The 18,524-nt window shown below is 37.2% G+C and overlaps 2 protein-coding genes and 1 long non-coding RNA gene across 3 annotated transcripts in view; all 3 read right to left on the bottom strand.

Moving 5' to 3' along the window:
• Positions 1–1,268: 1,268 nt before the first annotated feature.
• Positions 1,269–6,949, bottom strand: LOC131992047 (ubiquitin carboxyl-terminal hydrolase 37-like). The gene is made up of 10 exons (XM_059357391.1): positions 6,901–6,949; positions 6,682–6,750; positions 6,219–6,350; positions 6,007–6,130; positions 5,762–5,913; positions 5,467–5,566; positions 5,274–5,350; positions 4,978–5,086; positions 4,772–4,832; positions 1,269–4,546 (listed from the first exon to the last, which is right to left on the bottom strand). Exons 3-10 carry the CDS (start codon positions 6,320–6,322, stop codon positions 4,389–4,391), a joined length of 885 nt encoding a protein of 294 aa, XP_059213374.1. The 5' UTR covers positions 6,323–6,350; positions 6,682–6,750; positions 6,901–6,949; the 3' UTR covers positions 1,269–4,388.
• Positions 6,950–7,065: 116 nt separating this feature from the next.
• On the bottom strand, positions 7,066–11,028 carry LOC131992777 (uncharacterized). The gene is made up of 5 exons (XR_009396247.1): positions 10,559–11,028; positions 7,873–7,961; positions 7,498–7,579; positions 7,233–7,297; positions 7,066–7,141 (listed from the first exon to the last, which is right to left on the bottom strand). It is a non-coding gene; the product is annotated as an uncharacterized LOC131992777 (long non-coding RNA).
• Positions 11,029–13,311: 2,283 nt separating this feature from the next.
• ptpn13 (protein tyrosine phosphatase non-receptor type 13) overlaps positions 13,312–18,524 on the bottom strand; it is a 46,629-nt gene continuing 41,416 nt past the window's right edge. The window contains exons 37-49 of the mRNA XM_059357945.1: positions 18,450–18,511; positions 18,100–18,255; positions 17,702–17,867; positions 17,452–17,541; positions 17,166–17,272; positions 17,022–17,077; positions 16,842–16,939; positions 16,386–16,534; positions 15,716–15,806; positions 15,268–15,605; positions 14,977–15,192; positions 14,040–14,102; positions 13,312–13,926 (exon numbers count right to left, since the gene is read on the bottom strand). Coding sequence (XP_059213928.1) covers positions 13,849–13,926; positions 14,040–14,102; positions 14,977–15,192; positions 15,268–15,605; positions 15,716–15,806; positions 16,386–16,534; positions 16,842–16,939; positions 17,022–17,077; positions 17,166–17,272; positions 17,452–17,541; positions 17,702–17,867; positions 18,100–18,255; positions 18,450–18,511 — 1,670 coding nt within the window. The 3' untranslated portion in view covers positions 13,312–13,848. The remainder of the gene's footprint in view (positions 13,927–14,039; positions 14,103–14,976; positions 15,193–15,267; positions 15,606–15,715; positions 15,807–16,385; positions 16,535–16,841; positions 16,940–17,021; positions 17,078–17,165; positions 17,273–17,451; positions 17,542–17,701; positions 17,868–18,099; positions 18,256–18,449; positions 18,512–18,524) is intronic.

The raw sequence follows: 18,524 nt of genomic DNA, 5'->3' as shown, positions 1-18,524 counted from the left end.
CTTAAATGTCTTTTTTTGGTTAGTGAATGTCTTTTATTAGTGTATCTTATAAAATGACTGCTAGACTAGCACCTTATCTTTATCGCTATTTTATTTGTTTCCTATTTGTTTTGGTTTTTTAATGAGAGCACTTTAAACTGCATGTCTTGTATGAAACATTCCTGATTGCAACTGAAGTTTTGATTATTATAATTACTACCAGTAATGTTACATTTAGTCAGCTAGAGAAAATTTCCTCCAAAATAAAATAGGCAAAACTGTTTGGTAGCATGTAAACATAACTCCTGTGACCACACAAAAATGTTTTCCATCTTTTTTTTTTCTTTCACTCTCTCTTTAGTTAACATAAAACTCTAATGTTGAATATTTAGTGTTTTTGTTGAGAAATTACTGAAAATGATGACACATCACTGAGGTCCATTTAGACAATAGATACATAAAAAGGAAATTAGAGTAAAATACAAGAAACACAAATGTTGTTATTTACTTCCCTCTTTTTATTTATTGAGTTTAAGTCTTTCCCAGAGAGCAAGCCAAGTGAACACAGACAAACCCATCTCCAAGTCATGATAATAACACATAATGAGTTCCAGTCCAATTTGTTGCCCAATTAGAATCAAAATATGTAGGAGATGTCTCTGATTCAGTCTGGTTCAGATTTAGAGGTGACAACGGCGAGGAAGAAACCTCGAGAGGAACCAGGCTGTCTGGGTGAAGCCCCTCCTCCTAAGGGCTGGGGAACCCTCCTGCTGCTTCAGTCCACGAGATGAGCTGCTGGTCCTCCTAAAACTCCATCTCGATCAGCCACCTGCAGAAAGACAACAGGGAGGGAGGGAAACAACAACCTTACCTGTGACGTTACCATGGCTGCTCATTTGGCTGTGGTCCAAGTTTTTTTTTTTTTTTTTTAATTGAGGGAAACAGCATTTTAAGTTGAGATTTGGGAGTTTTAGGATGCAGCTCAAAACATATTCTTTATCATTTTGCTTTTAATTAATTCCGTATTTTTCTATCATTGTAATTTAAATATATATTTTAGATTTCACATACTTTATGGGTTTATTATTTTAAATTTGTTTTATTATCAATTTATATATTTATTTATTAGAATCATTAATATTACAAGTTTTATTCTTTTAGAAATGTATTTTTTTTTATTGTTCATTGAGTCTTTAATGCCACCATTATCTTTTTGCTTCTTATACCAGTTTTATTTAGTTTGAGCTGCATATTATGTTATGAAAATTCCTACATAAATAAAATATAAATAATAATAATGCATTTTATTTGATAGGGCGCCTTTCAAGGAACTCAAGGTCGCCTCACAGCATGGATAAAACAAAGCAGAACATCATACAATTTGTTAAATAAAGATGAAAATAAGAATAGAAATACATTAGACAAAATACAATCAGATATATTCAAATATCATAGAAAACATTTACAATTACATTACAATAAAGGAGGCAGGTTGGTGCGGAGGATCAGATGGAGTGAGCAAGTCTGAACAGGTATGTCTTGAGTTGTGATTTGAACTGATTGTAACTGACTGTAATGTTACGAAGGGAAGGGGGAAGGGAATTCCAGAGCAAGGGATCAGAGCGACTGAAAGCTCTGCTCCCCATGGTAACCAGGCGGGCAGGGGGGACGGAGGGGTGGGTGGAGGAAGATGATCTGAGTGGGCGGGCAGGTGTGGCAGTGTGGAGGAGGTCAGAGAGGTATTGAGGGGCGAGGTTGTGAATGGCCTTGAAGGTGAGCAGTAAAGTCTTGTACTGGATGCGGTGTGTGATTGGGAGCCAGTGGAGCTGCTGGAGGATTGGTGTGATGTGGTGACTGGATGGTGTCCTTGTGATGATGCGGGCTGCTGAGTTCTGTACCAGTTGTAGTTTGTGAAGAGTTTTTTGCGGAAGTCCAAACAGGAGAGAGTTGCAGTAGTCAAGTGGGGAAGTGACGAGACTGTGTGGGGTGTAAGAGAGGGGCGGAGGCAGTTGATGTTGCGGAGATGGAGGTAGGCTGAGCGGGTTATGTGGCTGATGTGTGAGGTGTATGAGAGTGTGCTGTCGAGGATGACACCCAGACTCTTTACCTGGGGGGATGGAGAGATGTTGGAATTGTCTATGGATATTGTGAAACTGGGAGATTTTGATAGGGTGATTTTTGTGCCAATGAGTAGAATTTCTGTTTTGTTACTGTTCAGTTTCAGGAAGTTGGATGAAAACCAGGACTGTATTTCGAGGAGGCAGTCAGTGAGGAAGGAGGGAGGGAAGGATGACTGAAGTTCAGTGGAAATGTGAAGCTGGGTGTCATCCGCGTAGCAGTGGAAGTTGATGTGATGTTTCCGGAAAATGTAACCAAGGGGGAGAGTAGGTAGATGATGAATAAGAGGGGCCCCAGGACAGAGCCTTGGGGTACCCCATGTGGTGACTGGGAGTGGTTGTGATGTGAATGATTTGAGTTGGATGAAGTGTGTGCGGGAAAGGTGGGAATGGAGTTGAGTGGCAACAGTTTTTTCCAGAATCTTTGAGAGAAATTGGAGATTGGAGACGGGGGTTGTTAGGGTCATTGGGATCTGCACCAGGTTTCTTTAGTATTGGGGTGACAGCAGCTGTTTTGAGGGGCAATGGGACAGTTCCGGTAGTGAGAGAGGTGTGGATTATGCGTGTGATGAGGGGGGCCAGAGAGGGAACGGTGGCTTTGACAAGAGCAGTTGGAAGACGGTCTAGACGGCAGGTTGATGACTTTTGATATCAGTAATTACAGAAACTGGGGGCAGGGTAGATGCTGAGAGAGACTGGGAGGGGGGCACAGATGGAAATAGAGGAGATGAACTGTAAGAGGCACTGGGAGCAAGTTGCTGGTGGATGTTGTGAATTTTAGCAGTGAAAGAGGATAGAATAGTGTTGCAGGAGCAAATAAATGAATACATTATTTTAGTATTAGTAGTTGTAACTAACCACTTTTTGGTTTGTGAAATGCTGTTTCTCGTTTTGTCCACCAGAGGGCAGCTTGTGTTTGTTTTATGGGTTAAAAAAGCTAAAAAGTCCTTAAAAAATGTGTTTAAAATACATTCTAACATGATTTGGGTACAAAAATATTATTCATGATTTAAGTTTATGGTAAAAATGTAATTCATCTGTTTTTTATGTGCCTATTGTTCATTTTTGAGCTAATGTTAGAAATGAGCTTTTGTTTTGTAAAGAGCTTTTGTTTTGAAGGATCGCTAAATCTCTTCTTACTTCCTGGCGGTATTGTGTCTTACGGTAAAACCAAGAAATTGCAACGGTACGAGCTGACAGTAAAGGCAGTAAAGGCTTAAGTAAATAAAGGTAACAAAAGGAAAATAAAGCCGTGATGGTAACACAAGAATAAAACGGCGAAGGCTGTAATAGCAACCCCCCGAGGAGGCCCAAGGTAGAGTGTTTAGTGTTTATGGTCATATTTATTTTGTGTTGGAAAGCTATGCTAAGTTACCTTTGCGTACCTGCTGTTGTTGTGTATTGCTTTGTGTATACAGTAATGAGAACGGAATGTAACTGTATTTTCTTTATTTTCTGTACTACAGTTCTCACGTTGGTTTCACTTTGATATACGGACTTCATAAGGAACTTGTATGGAAATAAACATTGTGAAAACTATCAGTCGGGTCCACCATCTTTCGGAGGGTATGCTACAGTAGTAGTAGTTTTAGTATTAAATATTATTAAGTATTAAAAAATATGGTCCAATTAATAATTGCAGCAACTTTTAAAGCGACGCACCATACGGTCGTTCACGAAAACACGATGTTTTTAGCCTATTTTGCAGAATTGTAACAATTATTCTATAGTCATAGTAAAAGTGTGAGCAGCCATTCCTAATGTGACAAATTTGGTGTAATTTGGACAGACTTTTGTAACTGTAGCTTGTATATTGTATTTAATTTCAAGTACCAGATTTCAGCAGGTTGTCCCTGTTTATTTAGCCTGCATATAGAAATATGGTAAGAACACACAGGGCGATATATCTAAGACGCGTTTAACTCGTTCCATTTTCTGAACATTGTCGGTTTATTCCAGTTGCATCGCCTAGTTTAAGTTCTGTCAGATTCTCCTAGCCCGGTGGTTGCCTTTTCCTAAGTCCTTATGAATTCTCCTTCACAGTTGTCCTTGACCTAATGTTGTTTGATGAGGTCAAGGACAACTGTGAAGGAGAACAGTGGTGAATGAATATAGGACAATTATTTTTGACTATTGGCCTGCAGCTGGGTCATCTTCTGGAGCCTGTGACACAAAGTCCCAAAATACTGGAGACACAAAATACTCAGTCAGCACAGAGCTGGTGGATGTAACAATATGTGTTTGTGGATTATATTTAAACAACATCAGAGTCTGGTTGACAGTCTTGTCCTCTTACCCGTCTTTGGTAGAACACGTCGGCCGTTCGCTGCCGTTTTTGCAGACGGAGGCCCCGGTTGTCTCTGTGACCATTGCGTCATTATAGGTGAGCCAGAGGTCAGCAGGGTCGTCCAGCTGCGTGTCTGGGTGCACCCCGTCACTTACATAGTGTCCTATAATAGTGGAGAAATCATAAGGTGTAGGTTAACGGACACAATTTACTGAAAAAAAAACATAATTCAAAATAAACATCACTCCTCAAAAGCTCCTCCGTTCAAAAAAGCAGGGTAAGTGTAAACAGATCTTTCTACCTCTAACAGACAGTTATGTGTCTCCAATGTGTCTGACAGAATGCTACTCAAAGTGACAGTCTGACAATCAGTATGTGATCATCATACCTTCATTCCCTCCAGAGCCTAGATGACTGATGACGCTCGCCAGACTGTACCAACCGTCAGCCTGAAAGGAACAATAAAAAAGATAAAATAAATAACAATAAAGATGTGCAAAATAGCAATAATAATGAATAAATGTGTTTAAAAAGGAGATAAATAAAAATGATTGAAATATGTATGTGTATTTGATCTGGTGAGTCACTTCTTACCTGGGCGGAGGTCACCAACAGCTCCCTGTAAAGGTCAACGGGGTCACTCAGCTTCTCCAGCTGCAGAAACGGAGTAAAGTGAAAACGCTTCAGATGCAGCATCAAGACTCTGTAGAAACAAAACAAACAGAAGAAGAGGATTAAACAGGAGGTGCTATCACAACTTGGTTGATTTGATACATTTTCTTACTGTAGGGAATGACTGGGAACTAAATGAAAAAAAAGGTTAATAAGTACACATGATATAATATGAGGTCAGAGATAGACAGTTGGATTTTGGATGTGATGTGACTTACTTGGACAGGGTGGCAAAGGTGGACTGCTGGCCAGATTTGTTGCCCCCGCATTCACAATGGAAGTCCAGCGCCGTCTCCTGAACAGCACAGAGACAAGATTCTGTCAGTTTTATGTACTGGATAACTACACACACATACACAGACAGTGTTTGGCCATGTTGTGCTGTCATTGAAGGGGATAGTTGGATCTTACCATTAGGTAATCCTGGAGCATCTGCTGGACTGAACCTCCAGGTGCAAGATTCAGAGACAGGTTGCTGAAGTCTTCCTGTCTGGTAGACTGGGCACCACAACTGTATTAAAGGGACAATAAATATAAAAATTCTGCAACACGAGTCATAACAATGGAATGAGTGGACCAGATGAATTTCCCATCACATTGACAAAACAAGCCACATCTCTAGCCTGTATGTACAGTGTAAAATGAGTGATGGACGAGGAGACTAAAACTGTGGTCAGCTGCTGCTGTGTTTTCTCTTTCACTTCACCTTTTACAGGTCCTGGTGTTCTGCATCCTAAAGACCAGGTGGTCCTCAACAGGGCATGTGTAGCTTTTGTCCTCACAGGCAGCTACTCCCTGCAGTAGGTGGGACAAATTCCTGATTTGATCCAGGATGGTTGTAAGGAATTCATGAGCATCCTGAACACACAGAGAGAAAAAAAGGGATTGATGCTGTGAAGAAACCATTAGGAGGAGTTTGAACAACAAGCACTACTAAACAACCTGACTCACTTTCTGGTGGTGATCCCTGAACTCAGGAGCCTGTTTAGACACCGCCCTCTTGGACCAATAGAGTGCTTTGAGTTTGAGGCTGGAGTCGACGGATCTGTGGCACCTCAAGATGTCTATAAGTTTTCTGCAGAAGGTAATGAAAATTGGTGAGTTTCTGCTTCTATTTCAGTTTGACCCCCGGAACAGGTGTGTGTGTCTGCTGTCTGCTGTACCTGATCAGTTTAGCCTCACGCAATGAACACCACACCACCTCTTGGCTGCTGACGTCTTTGATGTAGTCCGTCAGTGTGAGCAGGCTCTGCAGGCCGGAGTTCATATAACAGATCTGAGCTGGGTTTGGAAATCTGACACAAATAAAACACATCAGAACACACATCAACATCACCTTCATCACATGTGGTTTTGTTGGCTTGATTCATGTCCTGTTACATGCATAAACTGCAAAAATGCCAAAATATTTCTGAAATTTCCTCTTTTCAATGAATTTTGACTTGATGCCTACATTTGAAGCTTGAAAACAAACATCTACCGGTATTCATTCATCAGTGGATAATTACACATTATTTGCTGCAGTTAATTGTAGTTAAATTGTGCTTCTTTTGTAGGAATTTGTAAAGGATAAAAAACAACTGCACTGTCTCTTGTGTCTGTGTGTTTTTGTACAGATTTTCTCACCCAAGCCAGTCCCGCTGCCCTTCGAGACTCTGGGAGTTGGTGATGGGCGCAACATTGATTTATTAAGTACTACAGAAAAAAAGAGGGACACAGACAAACATATGATTAATAAATAAAACGAGGATGCTCTAAAAGCTCAGAGTCTGGCTGCCAAGGACTCATGAGTGCCATTTTTTGTGGTTTTGAATAAAGAAAATGTGAATGTAGTTGCGGACCAACCTGTTGGAGGATGTCTCCTGGTTGGCTGTAGCTGGAGCCACATGATGTTGTTTCTCTGTTGGAGGAAAGAAAAACCCTCTCAGTGTAATGATACATAAAAACACTTGATTTCCATTAGTCTAGACAGGTGAGTGTGTGCTAATGTGAATCACTGGTGAAACTTACTTTGTGCTTCCTCTTCTGTGGTTTTTGTTGTTTATCTGAGAGTGGTGCTGGGGTGGCCAGAGCATCTGAGGCGACTCTGCTGACAAACACAGCTGGTTATTCTACTGTTCGGCTTTCTATACTGACATGGTATACCCTGTTGACAGGGGGGTGAGGGGTTTTCTTACCTCTGCTGTGAGTCAGACTGCTGTCCACTTTCATCTACCACAGGATTTTTGGTGAATATTTGTCTCTTTTGTAGAGTGAAAACAAAAAACAAACATTAGAATAAACCATGTCAAACATATTTATGTTAACTAAACATTATACAAATAAATATTAAACATTAGATAGATAGATATACTTTATTCATCTCAAGCTGGGAAATTACAGTCCTACAAATAACTCAAATCAATTCCATGATTAAACTCTGGTTCTTCCTGTGAAACATACCAGGAGTCAATGAAGCAGTCTATGGCACCTCCTTATGCGTTTTTCTGCAGAGGTCTTGGCGGCGGGAGCATCATCAGCATCTCTGGTGACAAACAGAAATACAATTTGTTTTTTCAACTGTGAACTCAAATTCAGGATAATTCAGACTTCATTAAAATGGATTATTCACAGTCAATGATCAATATGGTCTGGAAGCAGTGCATAGCTTAAATTTCATACTATTTTTCCTTCAAATGTGTAAGTGACATGAACAAAACAGAGCTTCCAGACTCAGTACATAATAATCTCATATAACACCACAACAGAATGCATTACATTCTACATGTGATTATATTCTTTTGGTCACTCAGTTTACTCTCTTCATAAGGAACTTACCTTCCACTAGAGAAGGAGCATGGTCTGCTCTTCTTTTTTTTTTTTTTTACCACAACTGCTTCAATTGGGTCTCCTTTTCTCTGTAGAGGCTAAAGAAATAAAATCAAATTTAATTGTATATTGTGAGGAACATGATGTGCCTTTACAGTTGATACAAACAGCTTCAGAAACAACAGAACCTAAAACTATTTCTGAAAACAGAGACATTCTGATATTCATGATATACATGGACGACCATAAAATATTTATTATTAATATATATATATTTTTATATAATAATATATTTATATATTTTTTAACCTAATTCCATGATATGAATGTGACAATGTGATTTATTCTTGACAGATAAAGTGTATATCTTCTTGAAACTTTATTAATCAATTTCTTCCAATGAAATCGTAGGCATGAATGGCAGCAACAACAATAAGAAAATGGGGAGGGGGGTATATAAACCATCACAATTGAAATGGCAATGACCAGATACAGACCTCAGACAAAATTAATGACTCAGTCCATCAATTAACAGAATAAACTTTTGAAGGAGCACTTGGGAAAGGCATTTGTAGCACCAAACCATTGTATTGTAACTTTATGTTTTCTTTTTAAAGTAAATGTCAGGTCAGACACAAACAAGTACACAACACAATATAGGGCTGATAACAAAAACAACAGGAAAAGCTTATAAATAGAAAAAATAAGGGATGAAAATAAATAAAACAATGCCAGAGATTAATAAAAGCCATTAGAGACAAATAAATATTCTGAAGTATGCTGAACAAAGTTATTAAAATTCAAATGCAGAAATTTTAGACATTTGATTCTCATATAGTCACAGTAACATATATTTTTAAAAACAGTAAGGGGTTAAAGGTATTAAAAACAAAATGCTGTATAATGTATTTATCGTGTATTTCAGCACATGCGCCATTACCGCAGAGTAAACCGTAGCTAAACCAAGCACACTAACAGCGTTTATCCAAAATAACCACATCGCCCCATTTCCAGACCATGGAAATATAATAAGTTGTCTTCATAACTCATGAAGACATGACACAGTAAACGTAGGAGATGGATACAAACTGTATGCAGCAAGCGCACTTACAGACACTTGTCGTGCCAAAAAGTGATTGCCTGCCAGAATCTGATTTCTGGCCGCGGGAGCGCGCACGGCAGCCCGTTGAGCGGTAGCGTAAACACGTCTGCTTTTCTCTGGATTAAACGGTCTTAATATGCAGATACACACAACTGTATTATAATGTAATTATAGCAAAGGCATGTGGCTTCGAAAGTTTAACGTTTGTTGTTGCGTAATTATTACAACTGTGGCCAAAAGAAGTGTAGTTTGTAGCAAAATCAGACATGGCAACTACGTGATAGACACGTCTATTTGCTTGGTATGTCTGATGACTTTGTTTAGCCCTGTCTTTGGAAATTAGACAATAATGAATATGATTTATTGGTGGGGTTTCAATAAAGATATGATAACTTTTGCAATGATCCTCGTGACTCTGCATTGTTTTTTATCTGATCTGATCCCTACATAGCGTTTGCTTCCCATGTTTGGATGTGTGTTGCAGTTTTCAATCAGTTTTCACCTCGCAAAAACTGATTGAAGGCATAGTATAGTTACTGAGAGGTTATTTCTGCCTAAATATGACTTAATCTCATTCATGAGCTTCATAATGTAAACACTAGAGCTCACAGGACAGCTTGGAATCCCTTTAAAGGACCATTACAACACAAAATAGGCATTTTCACCTGCCAAAAATTGATTGAAGGCCAGATACAGTTACTCAAAGGTTATTTCTGCCTAAATATGACTTGATCTCATTCATGAACTTCATAATGAAAATGCCTATTTTGTGTTGTAATGGTCCTTTAAAAGAATTCCAAGCTGTCCTGTGAGCTCTAGTGTTTACATTATCCGTTTAATCCAGAGAAAAGCAGACGTGTTTACGCTATCGCTCAACGGGCTGCCGTGCGCGCTCCCGCGGCCAGAAATCAGATTCTGGCAGGCAATCACTTTTTGGCACGACACCCTTACAGTTCCTCAGGTTGAAGGTCCAAAAACATTCAGACACCCTTTACTTTATGTCCTTAACTAAAGAACATCAAAGTGCTGGGGTATTGTGGGAAATATCTCAAAATATGTATTTATTTAATCTGATTACTTTTGCAACAAAAGGAGATATTTCTGTATCAGCTCCAGATACAACACAGATAAGTCAAGCTTAAGTGTTGGTTTAGTTCTTTAGTTACACCGGTACGTCATGACGTCCTGACGCATATTACTGTTATTATTTAAAAAACTGACCGGTCGCCATTTTGTTTGAGTAATTTCAATGTATAATTTGGATGTTTTGATGCCATCAAACCAAAATAACAATGTTTTCAAACCAATACACTACTTGTTCACACATTCCACACCCGCCCCGGGAAATTTATATTTTTTCCCCCAAGAAATAATCATTTCCCACGGAGAAATCGTCAAGTGAAAGTTTTTACCCCACAATTTGTGCTTTTCCAACAGGATTAGTAACGTAGTCAGCTTAAATTTCACAAATGTACACATTTTTTTAGATGAATAAAACTTTCAAATGAAAGTAATCACTAATTATATCATAACTAAACACTAGAAACAATTTAAAATGAAACTGAATTCATATTTAATTAAAAATGGTCTTACCTGCTGGGTTAGCGTCCACCTCTGGGTGGTAGGCCCTATCTATGGGCCCCACCAGCAGGTGGTCCTCAGCGACCGGTGGTCCACTGAAGACAGTATTCAGGCTCTTCGGGTTTTACACAAAAGGTGCTTGAAGCAGTAGTTTTGTTTTTTTCAACAAGGTCCGCTTTGTAGAAGTTTCTAAAAGTTTTCACAGTTTGGGTCAAGAGGTTTTCAGCTCGTGTCCAGGTTCAGGTGCAAAGTGAGAAATGATAGGTCTGCTGGCCTTTAAATAGGCCTACATGACGTGACGGTCATTCTGTTTCCATGACATTTACTGACGCACGTGCATCTTTTGAGACACAGAAAGATCTCATAATATGTAATATTATATGCAAATGTAAGTTTTCAAGTAAAAAACCAAATATCTTTTTGTTGAAGTCAGAGTTTGAACAGTATATCTCAACTCTCCCGTCTACAAAAGAAAAAAGCTGTAAAGATTGCCAACATATGCACTGCGTTTAATGTCTTTAACATGTAATCTTGCGTCTGTTTATTTTTAATTTATTATTAATTTATTTGTTTTTGTTTCATTCTTTTCCATTTAATTATTCTTCTATTTTATTTTTTAAATATTATTCACTTCTATTTTATTTTTTGCATGGTTTATCTTTCTGTAACTCGTTTCTTATTCTTTCTAACTGTGCATTGTATTGCTGTTTGAAAAATAAATAATATAATAATAATTCTAATAATAATAATAATAAAAAATAATAATAATGATATGTTCCCAAACTGTGGAACAGCCTATCCAAAGATATTAGAGGCAAAGTCCGCTGAATTTGTCAGAACCTAAAAGAGTCAATATCACCATGAGGTGCCTTTGAGACTTCATGACAGGGGGGACATTTTGGCTAATTTTCGCATTTAATTTAGCATGGATGGACCTTCAGTTAGCAACATGAGTCAGTTAGCAAGTTGATTGTGTACTGTTTAGCAAATATATTTCACATTTCAGAAAGGTTTTTATATGATTTGATATTTCACTATGACAGGGTGGACATGTTAAGCTTGACAACATTCAGCTACACACATAATGTGATGAAAATTACAAAATATAAGCGTAAATACTTATTCTGCAACCAGAAAGAAATGTCACTGAGAGCTTCTTAGGGTTTCTTAAAAGGGCAGTTTCTCCATAATGACAGGGTGGACTGCAATTTCAAGGACTCATGAAAAATGTTTGATATGATTATGAAAATAGAATATATATGATCAAAATGGCTCGTTTGATCAAATAACCATGTCATTTAAAAAAATAAAATTAGTATCATTTAACCACTAATTACTCATACTGTAGTAAGTGGAACAGTGTGGGACATGCAAAAATAAAAAAAATCATGTAGCCTACATCCCATGAAAAAAAAAAACAGTACAAAATGAAGGAAACACATTTGAGGAGACTTATCACTGTACTGATATGTCTAAATGTTTGGCCATAAGACCTCAGAGTTTCATTATTTTTGCTATATTTTCATGATGACTGAGTGATTCTGATGAGGACACCAAAAGGCACTTTATAGTGACATTGACTCAGAAACATGACTCTTTAACTTAGCCTTTTTCTAGCACCACTTCTTATGATATTCCTTAATTCAAATGGAGTTCTACGTGCAGTTTTTAAAAGACCTTTTATCCTCTTAAATGTCTTTTTTGATTAGTGAATCTTTTAAATGGGCTGCTAGGCTAGGCCCCTTATCTTTACCTCTATCCATCCATCTTTGCTTGTTTCGTTTCGCAAACCAAAAGCCATAGCATATTAATTCATTTTTATTTTACCAGAATGTTGTAACGTTATAATAAAAATAATAATAAATTGAACTACCAACTGATACTAACACACATTAAAGGATATATCACTGGATTTCATCTGTTTATACTTATAAACCTATATTAACACTATGTATCCACATTTATATATATTATAAATTTTAGCATGCCATCCTCAAAATTTCAGCATTTTTTTAAGTAGCAAGCTTGAAACAGCTGAATTAGGTTCATGTTTTGATCAATTCCTTTAAGAATGTGGTGCTTACCTTTTTACACAGTAAATTATGAAATTTAGGTGTTTCAAAAGCATGTTAAACAATGTTATGCATTAAAATCAGTGGTGGAACATAACTAAGTAAATTTACTCAAATACTGTACTTAAGTACAATTTTGAGTTCTGTCTACTTTACTTGAATATTTCCATGTAATGTAACTTCATTATACTTCTACTTCACTACAGTTAGAGGCAAATATTGAACTTTTTACTCCACTACATTTAGCTGCCAGATTTAGTTACTTTTCAGGGTGAGATTTAACATAAAAACATTATCAATTTTAAGTTAGACATTTTTTTAAAAAACAAACCCTGTAAAGGTATATTAAGATGTTAAAATGAGCCCTATTAAAAAGGCTTCGTACATGAATGCATCATAATAATATATTTATAATATATAAAACCATCTGAGCTGGGTCATTCTGCATAACAAGTACTTTTAATACTTTAAGTACATTTTGATGCTGATACTTTTGTTCTTTTACTGAAGTAAGTTTTGGAAGCAGGACTTTTACTTGTAGTGGAGTAATCCTGCAGTGTGGTATTAGTACTTTTACTCAAGTAAGGGATCTGAATACTCCTTCCACCACTGGCTTAAATTACAAATGACAAAGACAATATTTCTTATTTAAAGAATAACAAACAAACAAAAAAATCTTTCCTCCACATAACATTTAAAATGTATCCAGTTTAATTTTCAGGAGATGAATATGTACACTTTTAATTTTATCATTTACCTCAGGCAGTGAGCAATTACTGTATAATAGATTTACAAAGCAAATACTGACATAGTATTCTGTCAAGGCATGTTCCAGCATCGAAGTAGGATTCAAAATACACAAGTACAATTTTGTTCCACATAAAATATGAACTCATTGATCACTTTCATAATTATTTTTAGAATATCCAAGAATCTGGAAAAAAAAAACATTAGTGTTCTCTTGTATGTGACAATAAGAAATACAATCAGCAGTTCTCATAAATGCATTGAAAGGGAGTAGCAGCCAAAGAGAGAGAACTGAAAAAGCAAAACATAAAAATATAGACTTCTTTAAAGGATTTACTCTCGAAGAACTGAATATTTTAAGGCATTTTAAAAACATGTAGTGTAATTTGGCAATGTCTGCCTGTGTCAACTCTCCTCCATTATTGTTTTTGTTTTTGTGAAACGGTCACCGGGCCTCGACATGATGGCAGTTTGTGGTTTCTACTATCCTGAGATGTTTTCCTCAGCTTGAAGGCATCTGAGGACGTAGAGGATCACTTGATAGCAGAAAATATATTGGTCCTGTAAAAAAAAAAGAGGGCAAAATGTGTGAGAAAACATGAACCAAAGAAGCGCCGAGTCAAAACAGTGAAGCGTTAAGCAACTTGATACTAAAAGCAAACATCAAAACTCACCTCTGTCTGGACCATTCCCTGTCTCTGAAGTCTCATGTTTCTCACCACATCTGAAATATCAAACTGTAGAAAGTGTTTGTGAGATTGTGATCTGAGCAGAAAGAAATAAAATAAGACTGGAAGCTTTGGGGTGTCACATTATGGTAATGTTCCTCACATTTGAAACAGAAATTCATGTAAAACAGCATGTTCTTACTTAACAATATGGTTATATGTACCATATGATGAAAGCCTTGATGCATTTAGTTTTAGATGTAACATTTTTATTTTTGCATTTAACATTTACATTTAATTTACATAAAAATGTAATTATTACTTACCGGTATATTATAAATTAAAACATTTTTAGACTTTACATTGAGATAAAAATGTAAGATTTAATTTGAATTAGACATTAATAAAACATTTATTTTAGATTTAATATTTAGATTTAACATTTTATTTTATACGTAATATTTAGATATCTTATTTAGATTTAAGATTTACAATTAAATTAAATTATTGGGATTTAAAATTTTATATTTCCATTAGTTATTAATTTTAAAAAGTATTAAATTTACATTTAATTATTTAGATTTAACTTCAAGTTTTAGATTTAATTACTTTGACTTACATTCAGATTTAAAATTGTATTGTAATTGTTTACTGATAAAAAAATACATTTACATTTAATTTTTTTAGTTCATTCATTTAGTTTTAGATTTAATATTTAGATTTAATCCCCCCCTTTTTTTTACACATATGTACATATTGATAACAATAACATATAACATATTTTTATATTAATTTCTGTCTCAAATGCGAATGTGAAAATTCTGAAAATTAGCAAAATATAAAAAATATATCAACTACAAAATTTTAACTGAATATTTACATTTGGCGTCAAACACAGAAGCGTCCTTATAAACTATATAAAAAATAAAGTTTGTCTACTTACATCAGCGTCTTTACTGATGAGACCCAGCACCACGTCTATACAGATGAGGGTTCCCGATCGGCCGATGCCTGCGCTGCAGTGTGTGATTATGGGCCCTGACCGATGAACGTGCCTCATGTAGGAAATAAATGTGAGCAGCTGCTCGGGTTGTGAGGGCGTCCCGTGGTCCGGCCATCCCGTGTAGTTTAAATGAGTCACGTGTTGTATTTCGTTTGTCTGAGGAGGGAGAAACTCTTCTGTTAATGTGGCTTTTAACAGTGTATAAAAGTTTAAATCTGTTTATAAACTGACCTGGACGTCTTTGACCTCAATGAGTCGGATGACGAAGTTGTCGAGATGTTGGTCTTTGATCAGCGTGATCTGTAACCTGTCGTCCACCATCACGGCCGTCCTCGGCGTGTCCGGCCAATACCGCTGACACTTCACTTTCCCTCCCTCGACTTCCTGCGTCATCATGGCGATCACGTTAGACTTCTGCTCCCAGACCATTTGCCAAAAGTCACCCAGAGTCGTGGGTAAGGGACCCTGGCATGCGATGTACAAGTAGTTCTCATCCTTCACTGACATCTTGATGAAATTGGCGTTGATGTAGCCGCCGTCTTTGCCCAGCACGACTCGAGTCGTGTCAACTAGAAGAGATACGTACATAAACATCTTTTAAGCATCCAAATGTATTTAAAAACCATTCAGGTTTTCTCTTATGATCCACTACAAATATAACATTTGTGAGTTTTCTTACAGGGAACAATATTTTTGTAGCGGTTCTTCTTCTTGTTCTCCTTCGTCTGGCCGATCAAACAGTCGTCCAGTGGCTGCAGATTCTGCAGATTCTGTTGGGAATAAAAACACAATTATTGCAATAAATTCACAGATGTAAGTCAGGTATCCTTCCAAATGTATGACAACATTTAATCTAATTTTGATAAAATCTGCAAAAGAAAATGGAAATGAATGGATATTTCCATCCACTAACTTTATGCGATTATTAGGAGGTGGTGCATTGAGATAACCAGTAGGAGGCGCCAATTCTCCAATCTGAAAACCATTAAACCATTGAAGAAGAAGAGGCTGCAGCAACATGACATACATAAACCACAGCTGAAATATAATTATATCATTAATATGAGGAAGATCTGTGTGGAGCGATGAGGAGACTTTAATTTTCCTTCAACGGAGCAGAAGCTTCAGTAGACGTTGAGGCCACATGCTTCATGTTATTCATAATTACATTTGACTTTTATTGATACACCAACTTTCCACCTTAGCCAGCGTAAAAACGTTTTTCATAATTTTATGATTTTTGCGAATTTTTGGCATTTCCACTCAGGTCTTTAATGCACAATTTGACCATTTGCATAAAAACAAAAGGATGGAAAGAGCACCTTTTTAGATTCAAAGAAGATTCTTACTTCAAACTCCTGCAGCGGGACTTTCTGCTCCAGGAGACCCCTCATCATGCGGACCACAGTGTTGAGCTTTGGTCCTGTGAACTGGCCGTCAGGGACCACTTTGACCAGGGGCAGAGAGGTCAGCTCATCCTCCGTGATGATTGGCCCACCTGAATGAATCAACAAAACAGTTGAAACAGAATTACAAACATCATTCATAAAATACAAAAACAAACAAAGGAGATCTGAAACTTAATACATGTTCTTCTTATGTTAACACACCAGACCATATGGGTTAACATTTCTGTGACCTATCACTTCCTCTTTATCCACACCTCATCCTCACTGTTCTCATTTACTAATAAGGTGTTTAAATCTAGATCTCATAGTCCGACCCAAACTGTAAACTTCTCTATCACACGTCATTTTTAATTCGTCTTGAAGAATTCAAATTTTAAAAATCAAAGGCGCTCTCACCATCTCTTGATTTGAGGTTCATGTTTTCAATTGGCAGCTCATCACTTCCCCATGTGATTTCATCTTCCTCTGGCTGGCCAGCACTCATCTGCAGATAGCTGTTGATTGGAAAACAGAAACAGTGAGATATTTATGAATATAATAACAGACGTAAGTGTAAATCCAAAATAATAATCTTACTTTTCATTTCTTGGATCATCAACATTCTCCTCTTGCCATTCCACTTTCCGGGAACTCTGTTATGAAAGAACAACATATTTTTTAATCCAATTGAACCTACGTATAAATTTGCTGTTTTATCTAGTCTGATGGATGGATTTGTACCTCCGGGGAGTCTTCAGGTAAAGAAGAGCCATCACAGTCTGTGTCCTCGGAAAGCTCTGCGCTGTGCTCTGTCTCTCTTTTCTGTTCTAGTGGATCATCTTCATAATCTGTGAAACATGGGAATGTTGTCCAGTTTGTAATACTTACATTTGTATTTCTTGATTTACAAGTTAATTAAGTTCTTAGCAGAATTAATTAACGTTTAACGTTTAATTAACGTTCAATTAACGTTTAATGTTGTGTAATTTTACTGAGATTTCCAGTACTTCTTCTAGCCTGTTTTTACCTATTGGTGGTATGGGAGGGAAGCCGCCAGATTTCAGCTCATCACGGAGAGTGAACTGCTTCGTCTTCACCCCGCTGTCCTCACTCAGATCTGAGAGCAACATGAAGGAGAGTGGGTGCAGAGAGAAAAGGTCAGATTATTAATACCACCAGTCACAGTTTAGTTTTAAATAGAGCAGAATTAGATCTTTCTAACAAGAGAAAGCCACTAAAACATATAGAAATACCATGTTTTATGCCTCTGCTCGTACCTGCGTTTCCATTGCACTTGTCAGAGTTAATGGGCAGATATGCCAGGTAAGTGTTTGGGTTCTGGTCCGGCGGTCTGGACACGATGAGATGCACCAGGCCTTTAGCTTTACGGATGGTGGTGACAGCTTTGGTGTGGGACACTCCTGTCATTAGTTCTTCATTCACCTGCAAGAAAAAAAGACAGACAATTCACAGTATTAAATACACGTGGCCACAAAAACAAAGCATGCAACAGAAAAGAAATATGTGAGGCAGATTGAATATTTTGTCATAAATTGAGTTCAGTCTGGGCAGAGGACAGCAATAAATGAACAATATGGATTAAATCTTGTTGAAAAGAAGTAAATGTATTAATACAACAATTAATTCAGAGCAGTAGATGTCAAACATCACTTACTTTCAGCAGCCTGTCTCCCACTTGCAGTTGTCCTGAAGACTCTGCTATTCCTCCCGGTGTGATGGACTTAACAAAGATCCCCCTTTCTCCTCCAATCACAGAGAAACCCAGACCTCCTGACTGTGCCTTCTCCAGGTCCAGCTTTATGATCTCCTCCTGCAGATTCAACAAAACAAACACGATCAATCTGTGATGGAAATCTTCAGTGTTATAATAAGAATGCTTGTCTGCTAACCATCTGTTTCCTTCACAAAAAAATGAAAACAAATAAAATAAGTAGTTCCATCTACTAATGCAAATACAAAGCACAATGTGCATTGAATAAAAATAAACTGTATCTCTTAACTTACCTCTAAAGGACAAAGTGCTGCAAGACACTCTGTGTCTCTCAGATCTTCTCCTTTAAGAAACCCTTAAACAGAAAA

Source organism: Centropristis striata, chromosome 19 (genome assembly GCF_030273125.1).
Source record: "Centropristis striata isolate RG_2023a ecotype Rhode Island chromosome 19, C.striata_1.0, whole genome shotgun sequence".
NCBI classification, from domain to species: domain Eukaryota; kingdom Metazoa; phylum Chordata; class Actinopteri; order Perciformes; family Serranidae; genus Centropristis; species Centropristis striata.
The sequence above is the reverse complement of the archived record's forward strand: the minus strand, read 5'-3'. Positions and strand labels throughout refer to the sequence as shown.

What these genes read in the sequence shown, in the direction of transcription:
- LOC131992047 (XM_059357391.1), bottom strand. Translation starts at nt 6,322, where the DNA reads ATGAACTCCGGCCTGCAGAGCCTGCTCACACTGACGGACTACATCAAA. An exon ending in ACCTTTGCCACCCTGTCCAA is followed by an intron (nt 5,087 to 5,273) that starts GTAAGTCACATC and finishes TTGTTTCTACAG; the next exon opens with AGTCTTGATGCTGCATCTGA. An exon ending in TGTTGGTGACCTCCGCCCAG is followed by an intron (nt 4,833 to 4,977) that starts GTAAGAAGTGAC and finishes TGTTCCTTTCAG; the next exon opens with GCTGACGGTTGGTACAGTCT.